Below are 17,718 nucleotides of genomic sequence, written 5' to 3'. Positions count from 1 at the left end.
AAAAAAGAGGTTAGAGTGGGAGAGAGCCAAAGCATAAGAGACTGTTAAAAACTGAGAACAAACTGAGGGTTGATGGGGGGTGGGAGGGAGGGGAGGGTGGGTGATGGGTATTGAGGAGGGCACCTTTTGGGATGAGCACTGGGTGTTGTATGGAAACCAATTTGTCAATAAATTTCATATATATATAAAAAAAAAAAAAAGAGAAGGTTTAGTTTTATAAGAGACCACCAAGCTGTCCTCCAAAGCGGACATACCATTTTGCATTCCCACAAGCAGTGAGACTTCCTATTGCTCTACATCCTTGTCAGCATTTGGTATTGTCAGTGTTTGGATTTTGGCCATTCTAATAGGTGTGTAGCAGTATCTCGTTGTTTTTTTTCCAGTCTCTTAAAAAAAAAAAAATCCATTGTCTTCAGGATAAAGCTCAGATGTCAAAGGAATGCATATAACGTTCCCTGAGTTGGCTCCAGAGCCAGACTGTCTGAAGTTTCAGCTTCATTGCTTATTAGCTATGTGACCTTGGGCAAATTACTTAATCTCTCTATATACCCTAGTTTTCTTACTGTAAAGTGATGATAATAATAGTGACTACCTCTTAGGATTATTGTGAAGATTAAATGAGTTAATATATGTGAAGTGCTTAGCGTAATGCATAACACAGTAAGTGCCCAATTAATGTTAGTGGTTACCATCATTTGGACCTAAGTTACTCTTCTGTACCTGTCACTTGCTGTAACTTATCTTGCACTTCAACTGCTGCAATATAAACTTGTTTTTAGTACCTGGATTGAGCCATATTCTCTCATTTGCCCTAGAAGTTTTGTTTTCTTTGACTTGGCAAACTCCATCCTAAAAGACTTAATTTAAATGTCAGTTCCTCTGGGAAGCCTTTTTTTTTTTTTTTTTTTTTTTTTTTTTTTCAACATTTATTTATTTTTTTGGGACAGAGAGAGACAGAGCATGAACGGGGGAGGGGCAGAGAGAGAGGGAGACACAGAATCGGAAACAGGCTCCAGGCTCCGAGCCATCAGCCCAGAGCCCGACGCGGGGCTCGAACTCACGGACCGCGAGATCGTGACCTGGCTGAAGTCGGACGCTTAACCGACTGCGCCACCCAGGCGCCCCTCTGGGAAGCCTTTCTAATCCTCCCTCTGAACCTATGTAGTTTTCCCTCCCAAATTATTCTGTACTTATGGACACTGTAGTATAATTTTCTGTTTTCTGTTGGACCAGAAGCTCCCCGAGTGCAAGGACTGTATATTATTTATTGTCAGAGTCCAGGAACATGATAGGTGCTCAGTATGTTAGGTGCTCAGTGTGTTTTTGTGTAAGCTAATAGATGAATGAATTTCTGCAGTGCTCTGTTGTGAGAAAAATCTAACTATATTTGCTTCTGTTATTATCTCCTTCTATATTTCTAGTTCCTAAAGCCTGGACTTGGGAATTCAAGAGACTATCCTGACTTGGCAAAAGAAGCAGGTAAAATAGAAAATTTAGGTATTTGAACATTGATGTTACTGTGTAGTCTATCTTGATTGTGGAACAACCTTGCAACCGTAAAAAGAATCCTGGGTCAAGGAGAAGAACCTATACAGATAATTGCTTACTGATTCATTAGGAAGGACAAAGGGAAAAGAGCTTGGGCTAATTTTTAGCTAGAAAGCCAGGGCAAACAGTGGCCTTTGATTTTATGTACTATCCAACTGTTTAGTGTGACAGCAAAGGGCTCTGTGGGCGCCCTCCCTGCCCCCCAATAATGATATTCTTTCCAATTTTGCCCTTTAGAGGTACAGTGGAGCCACAGAGATGAGTAAGACAAGGACCTTGCCACTAAGGGGGTTTAAGATTTTGGGGTTTAATATATTTATAGTTAGTATATAAGTATCATAAAGGAGGTATGGAAAAGTGATGTAGTAGCTTAGAGGAAGAAATGGTTATTTCTCAATGGAGAGGTCTGAGAGGATTTGATGAAGGTTTGTCATTTGAATTGAACGTAGACTATTTGGAGGTAGATCTACTCTGGGAAAACTCTAAACTTAATTTTTACTCACCTAAAGCAAATACTCAAAGCACTATTTGATTAAACGCTTTTGTTTTTATAGGCGAGAAAGCTTTATCTGATGCACAGATCCCTTATTCAGTAGTGGAACAGGCATGTGTTGGCTACGTTTATGGTATGTGGTAAACTATATATTCTAAAAGTGTTTCACCTAATATAGCAGCAACTTCATAAACAGTGCAGAGGCATTTGTAAATTTTAACCCTCAAAAATCAGAATTCAGAGTCTTATTCCTATCATTCCTAGATTTCCCTTATGTGTTAGCCTAGTTTAATATATGTCTTTGCCATTGTTTATTGCCAAAACAGGAGATAAGTTAAAAAAAAATTGTTTATCTTTAAAAAACAAAAAATTGCCCATAGTTCTACCATATAAAGATACTGTTCAGAAGATAAATTTTTGTTCTTTGTTATTTTAAAATTTGTAAACATTTACTTTTTTGTATCCAATAAAATTTTTTATTAAACTTTTTTCTTTTCTTTTTCTTTTTTTAATTTACATCCAAATTAGTTAGCATATAGTGCAACAATGATTTCAGGAGTAGATTTCTTAATGCGCCTTACCCATTTAGCCCATCCCCCCTCCCACACCCCCTTCAGTAACCCTCTGTTTGTTTTCCATATTTATGAGTCTCTTATGCTTTTGTTCCCCCTCCCTGTTTTTATATTATTTTTGCTTCCCTTCCTTTATGTTCCTCTGTTTTGTCTCTTAAAGTCCTCATATGAATGAAGTCATATGGTATTTGTCTTTCTCTGACTAATTTCACTTAGCATAATACCTTCTATTTCTATCCACGTAGTTGCAAATGGTAAGATTTCATTCTTTTTGATTGCCAAGTAATACTCCATTGTGTATATATACCACGTCTTCTTTATCCATTCCTCCATCGATGGATGTTTGGGCTCTTTCTATACTTTGGCTATGGTTGATAGTGCTGCTATAAACATTGGGGTGCATGTGTCCCTTTGAAACAGCATACCTATATTCCTTGGATAAATACCTAGTAGTGCAATTGCTGGGTCGTAGAGTAGTGCTCTTTTTAATTTTTTGAGGAACCTCCATACTGTGTTCCAGAGTGGCTGCGCCAGCTTGCATTCCCATATCAAACTTTTTCTAACTAGGAAAAGAATATACACTAATTATAACAAAAAAAGGAAACAGAAAAAGACAAGAAAAAAGAAATCACCTGTAATCCCATTGTCTAGTTCAGAAATTATCACCATTAATTTTTGGTGTTATCCTTCAGTGAATATGAATGCATGTGAGTATGCATGCATATACAACTTTCTCTTCAAGAAAATTAGGTCCTGGGGCACCTGGCTGGCTTAGTCAGAAGTATGTGCAACTCTTGATCTCTGGATCGTGAGTTTGAGTCCAATATTAGGTGTAGAGGTTATTTAAATAAATAAAACTTAAAAAAGAAAAAAAATAATGAGGTCCTAGTATACATACTTTTTGGTAACCTACTTTTCTCATTTTAGTATTGTCAGTATTCTCCATTAGGTCTTCCTTTATGTTATCATTAACATTAAAAAAATTTTTTTTTACATTTATTTATTTTTGAGAGACAGAGTGAGACAAAGTGAGAGTGGGGGAGGGGCAGAGAGAGAGGGAGACATAGAATCTGAAACAGGCTCCAGGATCTGAGCTGTCAGCATACAGCCCGACACGGGGCTCAAACTCACGGAACGCGAGATCATGACCTGAGCCGAAGTCAGACGCTCAACCCACTGGGCCACGCAGGTGCCCAGCATTTTTTCAATTAAGTTTTTTTTTTTTTCTGGACTTGATGAAGTATTTACATGGTACAAAAATACCAAAGGTGGATGGTTATATAGTGGAAAATCTCACACTTATTCCTGTCTCCCTGTCTCATGGTTACCTTCACTTAGTCATCCAGTTTCACTAATTTCTGGTGTATCTTTTCAGAAGTGATTTGTACATATACAAGTATGTGTGAGTGTGTAAGTTCCCCTTTCCCCTTTTGTTACATACATGGTAGCATAATATACACACTATTTTGTATCTTAAATTTTTTTTCTTTTTTACTTAGTAGTTCTTGGCTACTGTTCCAAATTGTATCATAAAGAGCTTCCTTGGTCTATTTTTTATGATAGCATAAAATTCCATTGAATAGATATATCATAATTTATTGAATCCATTGCCTTTCAATGGACATTTAGAATGTACCCAGTCTTTTTACAGCGTTTTTAATGATTGTATGATTTTCTAGTCTTTGGGATTTACTGCAGTTTATTTAGTAGTAGTAATGATATCCTGTTCTTGGACATTTTCTTTCTTTATTCATTCATTCATTCATGGGACATTTTAAATTTTTTCTGATTTCTAGTTATCATAAAAGGCTTTGGGGTGCCTGGGTGGCTCAGTCGGTTAAGTATTTGACTTCAGCTCAGGTCATGATCTCGCAGTTCAGGGGTTTGAGCCCCGCATTGGGCTCTGTGCTGACAGCTCAGAGCCTGAAGCCTGCTTGGAGCCTGAAGCCTGCTTCCCAAACTTGTGTCTCCCTCTCTCTTTCTGCCCCTCCCCCGCTCACGCTCTGTCTCTCTCAGTCTCTCAATAATAAATGAACGTTAAAAAAAGTTTTTGAAAAAAGGCTACAGTAAGCATAACCGTAGGTGAGTCTGTGTGCATATCTGTGGTTATTTTTTTGAGATTTCAAGATACCAAGAGAATTCTCAAAGGGAAATTTACTAGGTCAGAGAGATACACAATGTATTTATTGAAAAGGAAGTCCTGAACTTTGCTGTTTTCCCTGAAGACTTCTGAAGAGTCTATACCTTCAGATGTTCCCATTACATTGCTCTAGCATGTCTGCTTTGGTGGCCGTATTACTTGGCAAAGGGAGTCAAATGTGTATTCAGCTTGGATCACTATTTTTTTGTAATGACCTGCCTCATAGGATCTTTTAAACTTTTTGAAGTTGTGGAACCTTTATATGAAGAGAAAAATCATAGCCTTTTAAAATTTTATTTTATTTTTTATTTCTATTTTTAAATTACTATTATTTTTTAATGTTTGTTTATTTTGAGAGAGAAAGATAGAGAACAAGCAGGGAAGGGGCAGAGAGAGGGAGACCCAGAATCCCAAGCAGGCTACGCACTGTCAGCGCAGAGCCTGATGCTGGGCTTGAACTCACAAACTGAGATCATGACCCGAACTGAAATTAAGAGTCAGACGCTTAACCAACTGAGCCACCCAGGCTCCCTGAGAAAGTCATAGCCTTTTAATCAGATGGTATAGTTTTAAAGATTTGTAAAGAAGTATAAATGAAACATTGCTTCCTTTATCATGTAGCACTAGCCAGATTGAATTGTTCGCTATTACTTGGTCATTTCTCTACTTTCCTATTGTAACATGTAGAGAAAGTACATATCATACTGTGTTTTGAGGATTTTTCATATTTGGAGTGTAAATGATGCTTAATGCAAAACCTTTTTCTGAGTAAGATGTCAGTTTATTTATTGTTCTGCCTGTGTTGTATGCTAGGCAAAGGCATAATACTGGAAAAAAAACAACAACCATACTGTGGTATTATGTTGCATTGCAGCTTCATAAATTCCCATGTTGTAGATATTATAGTTTTTGTTTCTTTTTCTGTACAGGTGATTCTACCTGTGGGCAGAGGTCTATCTATCACAGTTTGGGACTGACTGGAATTCCTATAATTAACGTCAACAATAACTGTGCTACTGGTTCTACTGCTTTGTTTATAGCCCGGCAGCTGATACAGGGTGGTGAGGATTGTTTATTTGTCTACTGTACTTAAATAGACATGGGGCAATATCTATTGCCCTTTCATCATTTCTCTCTATGACCATCAGAGGGATTGATTGATTGATTGATTGATTGATTTTTAAAGTTTATTTATTTTGAGAGAGAGAAAGCACAAGTAAGGGAGGGGCAGAGAGAGGGAAAGAGAGAGAGAATCCCAAACAGGCTCCAGGCCATCAGCACAAAGCCAGAGGTGGGCTTAAACCCACAAACCATGAGATCATGATCTGAGCCAAAATCAAGAGTCATATGCTTAACGAGTTGAGCCACCCACGTGCCCCAGAGGGATTGCTTTTATAATGTGTATCTTTCTTTAAACTGTTTTTTTAAGTTTATTTATTTATTTTGAGAAAGAGAGAGAGTGTGCTTGTGCACATGCATGCCAGGGGTGGGGCAGAGAGAGAGAATCTCAAGCAGGCTCTGTGCTGTCAGCACGGAGCCCAACTCAGGGCACGATCTTGTGAACTGTGAGGTCATGACCTGAGCTGAAATCAAGGGTTGGATGCTTAACCAACTGAGCCACCCAGGCACCCCTATAATGTAGATCTTTTTAAAAAATAACAGCTGTAAGGGCATCTGGGTGGCTCAGTCGGTTGAGTGTCCGACGTTGTCTCAGGTCATGATTTCACGGTTTGTGAGTCTGAGCCTCTCACTGGGTTCGCTGCTATCAGCACAGAGTCCACTTTGGATCCTCTGTCCCCCTCTGTCTCTGCCCCTCCCCTGCTCACGCTCTCTCTCTCAAAAATAAAAATAAAAAGAAAACATTAAAAAAATAAAAAATCATAATTTTATTGAGATCTAATTTATGTACCATAAGTTCACCTTTTGAAACTATACAATTAAGTGTGTTTTAGTATAATCACAGATTTCATGTAACCATCACCACTATCTAGCGTTTTAGAACATTTTTATCACCCCAAAAAGAAACCCTGAACCTATCAGCAGTCACTCTTCATTTTCCCCTCTCCTAAACACCTGGTAACTACTAAGCTACTTTCTGTCTCTGGATTTACCTATTCTGAACATTAAATGAATGGAAGCATATAATACATAGCCTTTTGTGCCTTCTTTCATTTAACATAATGTTTTCACAGTTCATCTGTGTTGTGGCATATATCCCTACTTCATTATATTTCATGACCAAATAATGTTCCATTGTATGGATAGACCACATTTTGTTTATCCAATTATCAATTAATGGCCATTGGATTGTTTCTATTTTTTGCCTATTATGAATAATGCTTCTATAAATATTTATGTACATTTTTTAGTGGCCATGTGTTTTTAGTTCTCTTGAGTATATATCATATTCTATATTTCCAAATATTCCAATGTATTTTATTAGGCCCTCTATTCTGTTCTGTTGGTTGATTGTTGATTATTGCTCTACTACTCCACTATTGTTTTTGTTTGTTTTGTTTTATTTTTTTATTTTGAGTTTATTTATTTATTTTGAGAGAGTGAGAGAGCAAGAGCAGGGGAGGGGCAGAAAGAGAGGGAGAGAGAGAGAATCCCAAGCACTAACAGTGTTAGTGCAGAGCCCAGTGTGGGGCTTGAACCCATGAATGTGAGATCATGACCTGAGCTGAAGTCAAGAGTTAGATGCTTAACCAGCTGAGCCACCCAGGCACACCCCTGTTTGGTTTTGTTTTTTAGAGATAAACAGAGAGAGTGCTCGAGTGGGAGAGAGGGGCAGAGGGAGAGAGTCTTAATTAAGCAGGCTCCGCACTCAGGGCACTCAATGCAGAGCCTTACCTGGGGCTTGATTGCACAACCCTGGGATCATGATCTGAGCCCAAATCAAGAGTTGGATGCCCCACCAACTGAGCCACCCGAGTGCCCGTCCACTGTTATTTTAATTGTTGGAGCTTTATAATGTCTTATTTTTTTTTTTTAATTTTTTTTTTTCAACGTTTATTTATTTTGGGACAGAGAGAGACAGAGCATGAATGGGGGAGGGGCAGAGAGAGAGGGAGACACAGAATCGGAAACAGGCTCCAGGCTCTGAGCCATCAGCCCAGAGCCTGACGCGGGGCTCGAACTCACGGACCTCGAGATCGTGACCTGGCTGAAGTCGGACGCTTAACCGGCTGCGCCACCCAGGCGCCCCTATAATGTCTTATTGTTTGATAATGCTTGAGTCCTCTGTGCCCCTCACTTTGTTAGGTTTCTTCATTTTTTTTTTTTTTTAAAGAAAAATTTTGGTAATTCTTATTTTGCTGTTCAGTTGAACTTTAACATCATTTTTAAGGCATCCCCTCCCTCCAAAAATAATTCTGTTAAGATTTTAATCAGGATCCTTTAAAAAATTTTTAAATTTTATTTGTTTTAAAATTCAAAATTAGTTGTTTATGGGCGCCTGGGTGGCTCAGTTGGTTAAATGTATGACTTTGGCTCAGGTCATGATCTGGCAGTTCGTGAGTTCAAGTGCTGCATAAGGCTCTGTGGTGACAGCTCAGAGCCTGGAGCCTGCTTTGGATTCTGTGTCTCCCTCTGTGCCATGCCCCCATTCATGCGGCGCTCTTTCTCTTGGACTCGTGTGCGTGCACACGCTCTGTCTCAAAAAATGAATAAACATTAAAAAATAATTAATAAAAACCCAAAATTGGTTGTTTATATTTGTTTTCACTGAACCATATTTCCATATTAATAAAAAGTTTTATTAGCATACAAATTATTTAGAATAAAAGAATTAAATACGTAATTTTTCCTCTTATCTGGAATCATATAAGAATTTACTCTAATTTTTCACTTATTAAACATTTTGTCAGATTATAGCATCTTTTTCAATTTTATATAAATTACTTAAAGTATTTAATGGTATTTGGTTAGGTGTCTTGAAATTTAATTTTTCCTAATGATTACATTTTTCTTTCAAGGTATGGCAGATTGTGTCTTGGCTCTTGGGTTTGAGAAGATGGAGAAGGGACCCCTTTCCTTTTTATCAAATGTGAGTCTTACTGTTACTCTGGAGTTGTTAATAGTACTGTGAGAAAACTTTGCCCATCTGACTACTATAAATAGAACCTGTTAATAAGCAACAGAAAGCATAATTTGGCATAGTTATTAAATGAGCTGATATATTCACAATCTGAAATGTGACATTGTATATGTATGCATAAATTCTGGTATTTTAGAACAGTAAAGAATCAGAGATAATTTGGCTCAACCTCTTTACTTTGTCAATGATAAACCTGATGTTCAGAAATGTCAAATGATTGAATTTGAGGTGACTTACCTATTTGAGAGTCATTAATTCAAAAACTTAACAAATTGAAGAGGATTAATAAAGTGTGGGATTTCTGATTCTGGGAATGGGAAGCCAAATTATTTAAACCAGTTCTAGAGATGACAGTTAAAGTATTGGAATATAAAGAAAAAATCCTAAAGGCAAGGAAGTGCTAAAGAGAGAGGAATTGCAGATGAATGCCAGAGAGTTTGAAGTATTTGAAGCACTTTTGCCTTGAATGCCTTTGATCAGGAAGCTGTGAGCTTTAATTTTGATGGTCCCCTGGAGTGAAGAGGCAAGTAGTCCTCCCAAGATCAGAAGTTTAATACTCACTCTGCACATTAAACTGGGGCCCTGCGGGGATAAACTCTTTGGGTAAGGGCAAATCTAAAGAAAAACTGTCTTTTTTTCCTGTGAGAGTTGTCTTGGTACCGAGCGGAATAGGGGAGAAAAAAGAGAAGGAAAAAAACAAAAACAAAACACCAGAAAAACCTTTCACTGAAAAATCTTTCTTTGATATTCCTCATATGAGATTGCTACCAAAATTCTCATTACAGGACAGTTAGAGAAACCTCAAACCTTGAATTCAGTCTAAATTGGTTCCAGAATGGTAATTACCTAGGTACTTAACAGACACAAGTGTGAGTTTTCTTTTGGAGGAAAGCATCTTCTTTTGGAGGCTTTGAGAACTCTTCAAATAATTATCTAAGACATGCAGTAATAACCAGGCATTAAAGAAACAAGGCACCATAATTGGAAATATTGTAAGAATATTGGAAACTGCAAAAGGGGGCATGATAGGCATGAAAAAAAAGTAGAGTTTATAGAAAAGAAAAATAAAATGATTAAAAGTAAGAAATCAGAAGATAGGTTTGATAGCAGATTACACATGACTAAAAAGAGAATTAGTGAAACTGGACTAGGTTAGAAATAATTATTTAGTATGCACTCTAAAGAGAAAAAAGATAAAAAGAGTTTAGATGATAGTGTGATAAGATATAATTATGTTTAATTGGAATTAATGGAGAAGAAGTGGTGAGAGAAGATAAGGCTTGGGCATTTTGTTTATCTTCTCCAAAAACCAGTGTTTAGTTTTGTAATACCCCGATTTCGAATCCCAGAGACCGCCAAGGAGCTGATACCGATGCAAACGCACGAGAGTTGATTTGCAAGCTCGAGCTTGGGCCCAAGTATACCTGACACAGCGGAGCAGGGACTTGGACCTCTAGGTTAAGAGGCATAGCAGTTTTATAGGGGCCAGTGGCCAATGAGATTGTAACACACAGAAAGTTGCATAGTGATGTTAGTCCACATGCAGGTGGCAATTGAATTACAATTTACCCTTAGTGAACTGTTTGAACTAGCCTATCACTCTGGTCAGAATTGGCACGCAAGTTTGGCGGGCAAAAGGCGGGGTTTACATTCTTTGGCAGTTAGGGGTTCCATATTCCTATATGAGCCGGTTACCAGTAAGGGTGTGCTCTGCGGCTTGACTAGGGTGGGGGAGTGTCTTAAGCAATAAGTAGGTCATGTGGGGGTTATACCTGAGATGGTGGGTGTAGCATAAAATGGAGTTAGTCTTGCTCTGCTTGTCCAGGGATAGGGGAGTTTTGTTAAATTCCTTGGGTCCCACAGTTTCATCGATGTTTTCTATTTGATATTTTGTCTCATTTATTTCCACTCTGATCTTTGTTATGTTCTTCTTCTACTAACTTTGGGCTTAGTTCTTCTTTTTATTGTTCTTTGAGGTGTAAAGTTGGGTTTTGTCATGTGGGTTTTTTTTTTGTTTTTGTTTTTGGTTGTTTTGGAGATCTTTCTCATTTCTCCATATAGGAGTTTATTACTATGAACCTCCCCCTGTTAGAACTGCTTTTGCTGCATCCCATAAGTTTTGGTTGTTTTATTTCCATTTTAATTCATCTTAAAAAAGATATTTTTTAATTTCTTTGTCCCACTGGTTGTTCAGTAGCATGTTGTTTAATCTCCACATATTTGTGCATTTTCTAGTTTTCTTCTAGTTTCATGCCATTATGGTTGGAAAAGATGCTTGATGATTTCAGTCTTGTTAAGTTTATTAAGGGCCTACCACACGATTTATTCTGGAATGTTCCATGTACACCACATGTTCCGTGTACAGAATTTATTCTGTAAATGTTCCATGTACACCACAGAAGAATGTGTATTCTTTTGCTTTTGGATGGAATGTTCTGTATATGTCAGTTACGTCCATCTGGTCCAATGTTTCCTTATTGATTTTCTGTCTGACTAATCTATCTATTGATGAAAGTAGGGTATTAAAGTTCTGTGTACAATTATTGAATGCTGTCTATCCCTCCCCTTTAGGTCTGTTGACATTTGGTTTATATATTTAGGTGCTACTGTGTTGGGTGCATGAAAAATTACAGATGTTATGTCATGTTGTTAGATTGACCCCTTTATCATTAGATAGATGGTTTTGAGGTTTTAAACCTGACTTAAAATAATAAGACCAGACATAATTATACTTTAATAAGTATATCAACATGTGAATGTAGAGGAGAGCCAAAATGATTAAGTGTTTTTCTTTAGATTGAATATTTGAATCTTATGTGTAATTAATAGAAGTGGATTTTAGTTTAATGACCTTCTTTGTCTCTTATTATAGCCTTTGTCTTAAAGTTTATTTTATCTGATATAAGTATAGTGACCTCAGCTTTCTTTTAGTTTTCATTTGAATAAAATATCTTTTCCATCCCTTTACTTTTTTAAAAAATATTTATTTATTTTGAGAGAGAATGAGTGAGTGTGTTCAAACATGCATATGTGAGTGGGGGAGAGGCTGAAAAAGAGGGAGAGAGAGACTCCTAAGCAGGCTTCGGGATGTCAGCATGGAGTCCAATGTGGGGCCCGATCTCAGGAACCATGAGATCGTGACCTGAGCCAAAATCAAATGTCAGATGCTTAAGTGACTGAGCCCACCCAGGTGCCTCATGTATATAATTTAAGAAGCAATTACCCTTGAAAAAATATATATATATTAGAAATTGCCAGTGCCTGGATGGCTTGTGCTGTTAGCACAGAGCCTGCTTGGAATTCTCTCCTCTCTCTGCCTCTTTTAACCCCCTTCAAAATAAATAAACTTAAAAAAAAAAAAAAAACTAGAGTCATTGCTTTATTATTATTTTTTTTAGTTTTATTTAAGTAGTCTCTACACCCAACATCTAACTCATGACCTTGAGATCAAGAGTTGCATTCTCTGCTGACTGTACCAGCCAGGCGCCCCTAAAACTAGAATCATTGTTAGAAAATGAGTTGAAGATAACTTTTAGCCTATTCATCTAAGACTTATGAGGTCAATCTGATTCAGTTCTTTCTGTTCAAACATTAAAGGACCTCTACCTTAAATTAAGTTAAATATATGTGACAGTATCTCTTAGTAACCACAGGCATTGAAATCAACAAGAGCTATTTCCCATTTTCATTAGAGAACATTTTAAGAAAGTAGGTGATGTTAGGTTGGGTCTTAAAGACAATAAGAGATAATAATTATATGAAATTTTTATATAATAAATATGGATAATTATAATAATATAATAAAGATAATTAAAGATAGGGAAGCATGAGATCTTTCTGGGTATGGGAGAAAACATCATGAGCTAAGTCATGGATGGTGGAATAAACATAATATAATATGTTCAGAGGCACTTGGCTGGCTTAGTCGGTAGAGCATGTGACTCTACAAGCCCAACATTGGCATGGAGCCTACAAAAAAAAGTAATTAATATAATATGTTTAGGGGACAGTTTGAAAAACTGGATTGGAGGGTGGCAACTGGAGAAGAGTATGAAATAAGATTAGGTGATGCCTAATGAGAGTACCTGATATTTATGACACATGAAAAATTGACTTTTTTTCTTAAGTAGTGAATGATAAGTATCTTGGTAACTTGTATTTGAAAATTATTAAAAACCACATCTAGGTCTGGAGTTTTCTTTATGGGAAAGTTTTTAACCTTTTAAGTTTAGTAATTCAGTTTCTTTTTTTTTTTTTAATTTTGTTTTTACATTTATTTAATTTTGAGAAACAGTGTGAGACAAAGCGTAAGCGGGGGAGGGGCAGAGAAGGAGACACAGAATCCGCAGCAAGCTCCAGGCTCTGAGCAAGTGGTCAGCACAGAGCCTGATGCGGGGCTCAAACCCACGAACCGTGAGATCATGACCTGAGCTGAAGTTGGATGCTCAACCAACTGAGCCACCCAGGCACCCCAGTAATTCAGTTTCTTTAGTAAATATATTACTATTTATGTCATTATTTTTTTTTTGAGTGAGCTTTGATAATGCCTTTTAAGGAATTTGTCCATTTCATCTACATTGTTGAATTTATTGACAAAAAGTTGATCATGTTATTCCCATAGTATCTCTTTAAAGTAAGATCTTTATTTATTTTTTTAATGTTTATTTACTTATTTACTTATTTATTTATTTATTTATTTTATTTATTTTTTTAAATATGGAACGCTTCACGAATTTGCATGTCATCCTTGCGCAGTGTTTGTTTATTTTTGAGAGAGAGAGAGATTGAGAGAGCTGGGGAAGGGCAGAAAGAGAGGGAGACACAGAATCCAAAGCAAGCTCCAGGCTCTGAGTTGTCAGCATAGAGCCTGATGTGGGGCTCAAACCCATGAACCACAGATCATGACCTGAGCTGAAGCCATACGCTTAACCAACTGAGCCACCTAGGCATCTAAAATAGGATTTTTATTTATTTATTTATTTTTAAATGTTTATTTTTTTGAGCCAGAGAGAGGCAGAGCATGAATGGGGGAGGATCACAGAGAGAGGGAGACACAGAATCCAAAGCAGGCTCCAGGCTCTGAACTGTCAACACAGAGCCCGACGTGGGGCTTGAACTCATGGACCATGAGATCATGACCTGAGCTGAAGTCGGACGCTTAACCGGCTGAGCCACCCAGGTGCCCCTAAAATAGGATTTTTAGACGTGTCCTTGTTCTTCCTCTGATGTTGTTAATCTTTGTCTTCTCCCCTTTTCCCATGATGAATAAAATAAAAGGTGTTTACCAATTTTATTGATCTTGTCAGAGTGCCAGCTTTTATTTTCATTGGTTTTTCTCTATTTTTTCTGTTTTCTGTTCCATTCTGTTAATTTCTATTTATTTCATTCTGCTCACTTTCTAGTTACATCTGCTATGATCCTTAATATTTCCTTTTTTTTACATTGGGTTTAACTTGCTCTTTATTTTTTATTTTTTTTATTTTTTATTTTTTTTATTTTTTATTTTTTTTCCAACGTTTATTTATTTTTGGGACAGAGAGAGACAGAGCATGAACGGGGGAGGGGCAGAGAGAGAGGGAGACACAGAATCGGAAGCAGGCTCCAGGCTCTGAGCCATCAGCCCAGAGCCCGACGCGGGGCTCGAACTCCCGGACCGCGAGATCGTGACCTGGCTGAAGTCGGACGCTTAACCGACTGCGCCACCCAGGCGCCCCCTTGCTCTTTATTTTTATAGTCTATAAAGTTGGAGGCTTAGGTCATTGCTTTAAATCTGGCCTTTTTTCAAATGTAGGTATTTGATACTATACATTCTTTTAAAACACTGCTTAAGCAGCATACCGTAAATTAAAAAAAATTTTTTTAATGTTTATTTTTGAGAGAGAGAGAGAGTGGGCAAAAGGTAGAGAGAGAGGGAGACACAGAATCCGAAGCAGGCTCCAGGCTCCAAGCTGTCAGCACAGAGCCCAACGTGGGACTTGAACTCATGAACCACAAGATCATCACTTGAGCTGAAGTTGGATGCTTAACCGACTGAGCCACCCAGGGGCCCCCATACCATAAGTTTTTTTATGTCATGCTTTTATTTTCATTTATTTCAAATTATTTTTAAATTTCAAAAAAAAAAAAAGGGGGGGGTAAACCAGGAAACACTCTTAACTGTAGAGAACAAACTGATGGTTACCAGAGGGGAGGCGGGTGGGGAGGGGGGATGTTATGATGAGCATAACAAATGTTGTATGTAAGTGATGAATCACTAAATTATGCAGCTGTAACTAACATTACACTGTATGTTAACTAACTGGAATCTAAATACAAACTTGAAAAAAAATTTTCCATTGTGATTTCTTCTCTCACCCATGTGTTAGAAGCATGTTGTTTAATTTTTAAATATTTAGGCATTTTTCAGATATCTTTCTGTTCTCTGTTTCTATTAAAAAGTTTTTTTAATGTTTATTAACTTTTGAAGGAGGGTGAGAGCACAAGCAGGGGAGGGGAAGAGAGAGATGGAGACTGAGGATCAGAAGCAGGTTTTACGCTGACAGCAGGAGCCTGATGCGGGGCTGGAGCCATGATCCAACCGTGAGATCATGACCTGAGCCAAAATTTGATGCTTAACCATCCAGCCACCCAGGCACCAGGCCACCCACACACCCCTATTTGTTTCTATTTTAAATCTCTGTGGTCAGAGAATATACTTTGTATGATATGAATACTTTTTAATTACTGAGACTTACTTTTTGGCTCGGGATATGGTCTATTTTGATAAATAGTCTGTGCACTTTCATATGTATTCTGATGTTATTGGGTGGAGTGTTCTGTAAATGCTAAGTCATATTGGTTGTTAATATTGATCAAATCTTCATATCCTTACTGATTTTCCTGTCTACTTGTTCTATCAGTTATTCAGAGGGGAAGTATTGAGATCTTCTGCTAAATCTGTGGATTTGTCTATTCCTTTCAGTTCTATCAGTTTTTGTTTCATGTATTCAAGCTCTGATATTAGGTATACTAACATTTAGGATTGTTAGGTACTTGATAATTGACCCCTTCATCATTGTGAGATAATCCTCTTTATTGTAGTGTTCCTTGATCTTAGATCTATTTTGTCTGATATAAACATAGGCATTTCAGCTTTCTGTTGATTAGAATTAGAATAGTATATCTTTTCCCATCCTTTTTCCTATTTCTGTCTTTGTTTGAATTAGGCTTTTTAAAATTGAGGTGTAATTGAGATGCACAATTATATTACTTTCAGGTGTACAACATAATGGACCGATATTTGCATATATTGTGAAATGATCACCACAATAAGTCTGGTTAGCGTTTGTCACCAAACTTAGTTACAAGACTTTTTTCTTATGATGAGAACTTTTAAGGACTTTTAAGATTTACAGTCTTAGCAACTTTTGAATATACAGTAAAGTCTTATTGACTATAGTCACCATGTTGTACATTATATCTCCATGACTTTTTAATAGATTTTATTTTTAAGTAATCCCTACACCCAGCATGGGGTCTGAACTGACAACCCTGAGATCAAGAGTTGTATGGTCTACTGACTGAGCCAGCCAGGTTCCCCGCCACTGCCTTGGCCATGACTTTTTAATTTTATAACTGGAAGTTTGTACCTTTTGCCTACCCTCTGACAACTACCAATCTGTTCTCTGTATCTGTGAGCCAGTTGTTGTTTTTTGAGAATCCACATGTAAGTGAAATCATATGGTATTTGTCATTCTCTGACTTATTGCACTTAGTTTTTCATAATGCATCAAGGTCCATCCATGTTGTCATAGATGGCAAGATTTCATTCTTCTTCTTCTTCCTCCTCCTCCTCCTCCTCTTCCTCTTTCTCCTCCTCTTTCTCCTTCTCCTTCTCCTTCAAGTAATCTCTATACCCAACTTGGGGCTCAAACTCACAAGCCTGAGATCAAGAGTTTTATGTTCCACCAACTGAGCTAGCCAGGTACCCCATGATTTCATTCTTTTTTATGGATGAATAATATTCTATTATATGTATGTGCATGTATGTATATGTGTGTGTATATATGTATGTGTGTGTGTGTGTGTGTGTGTATATATATATATATATATATATATATATATATATATGTATATATGTGTGTGTGTGTATCTATATGTCTATATAGCCCGCATTGTCTTTATGCATTCATCTGTTGATGGGCACTTAGCACTTAGGTTGTTTCCATATCTTGGCTGTTGTAAATAATGCTGCAGTAAGCATGGGGGTGCATATATTTTTTGGAGTTAGTGTTTTTGTTTTCTTTTGATAAATACCCAGAAGTGGAACTGCTGAATCATATGGTATTTCTTTTTTAATTTTTTGAGGAGCTGCTATACTATTTTTCATAGTGGCTGAAATTTACATTTGCACCTGTAGTGCACAAAGGTTCCCTTTTTCCAATACTTGTTATTTCTTGTCTTTTTGATAATTGCCATTTTAACAGGTATGAGGTGATATATCAGTGTGGTTTTTGAATTAGATTTTTGTAGGCAACATATAGTTGGGTCTTGCTTTTTAACAATTTATCAGTCTCCTCTTTTTAACTGGAGAGGAGTTAATTTTTTTTTTTAATTTTTTTTTTTTCAACATTTATTTATTTTTGGGACAGAGAGAGACAGAGCATGAACGGGGGAGGGGCAGAGAGAGAGGGAGACACAGAATCGGAAACAGGCTCCAGGCTCTGAGCCATCAGCCCAGAGCCCGACGCGGGGCTCGAACTCACGGACCGCGAGATCGTGACCTGGCTGAAGTCGGACGCTTAACCGACTGCGCCACCCAGGCGCCCCTAGTTTAAAATTTTTTTAATGTTTATTTATTTTTGAGAGAGAGTACAAGCAGAGGAGG

The 17,718-nt window shown here is 37.4% G+C and overlaps 1 protein-coding gene across 2 annotated transcripts in view; it reads left to right on the top strand.

The window, feature by feature from the left end:
• SCP2 (sterol carrier protein 2) overlaps positions 1-17,718 on the top strand; it is a 132,290-nt gene that overhangs the window by 10,464 nt on the left and 104,108 nt on the right. Inside the window, exons 2-5 of one of the 2 annotated variants that reach the window (XM_047084181.1) lie at positions 1,422-1,479; positions 2,103-2,174; positions 5,683-5,814; positions 8,731-8,801. In XM_047084181.1, coding sequence (XP_046940137.1) covers positions 1,422-1,479; positions 2,103-2,174; positions 5,683-5,814; positions 8,731-8,801 — 333 coding nt within the window. The remainder of the gene's footprint in view (positions 1-1,421; positions 1,480-2,102; positions 2,175-5,682; positions 5,815-8,730; positions 8,802-17,718) is intronic. The other variant, XM_047084182.1, reaches the window with a different exon arrangement.

This window comes from Lynx rufus, unplaced genomic scaffold, assembly GCF_022079265.1.
Source record: "Lynx rufus isolate CCGP_SWC_20201006 ecotype Redwood Valley unplaced genomic scaffold, mLynRuf1.p SCAF_2, whole genome shotgun sequence".
Lineage (NCBI taxonomy): Eukaryota > Metazoa > Chordata > Mammalia > Carnivora > Felidae > Lynx > Lynx rufus.
Note: the sequence above shows the minus strand (reverse complement) of the source record. Positions and strands in the feature narration are given on the sequence as shown.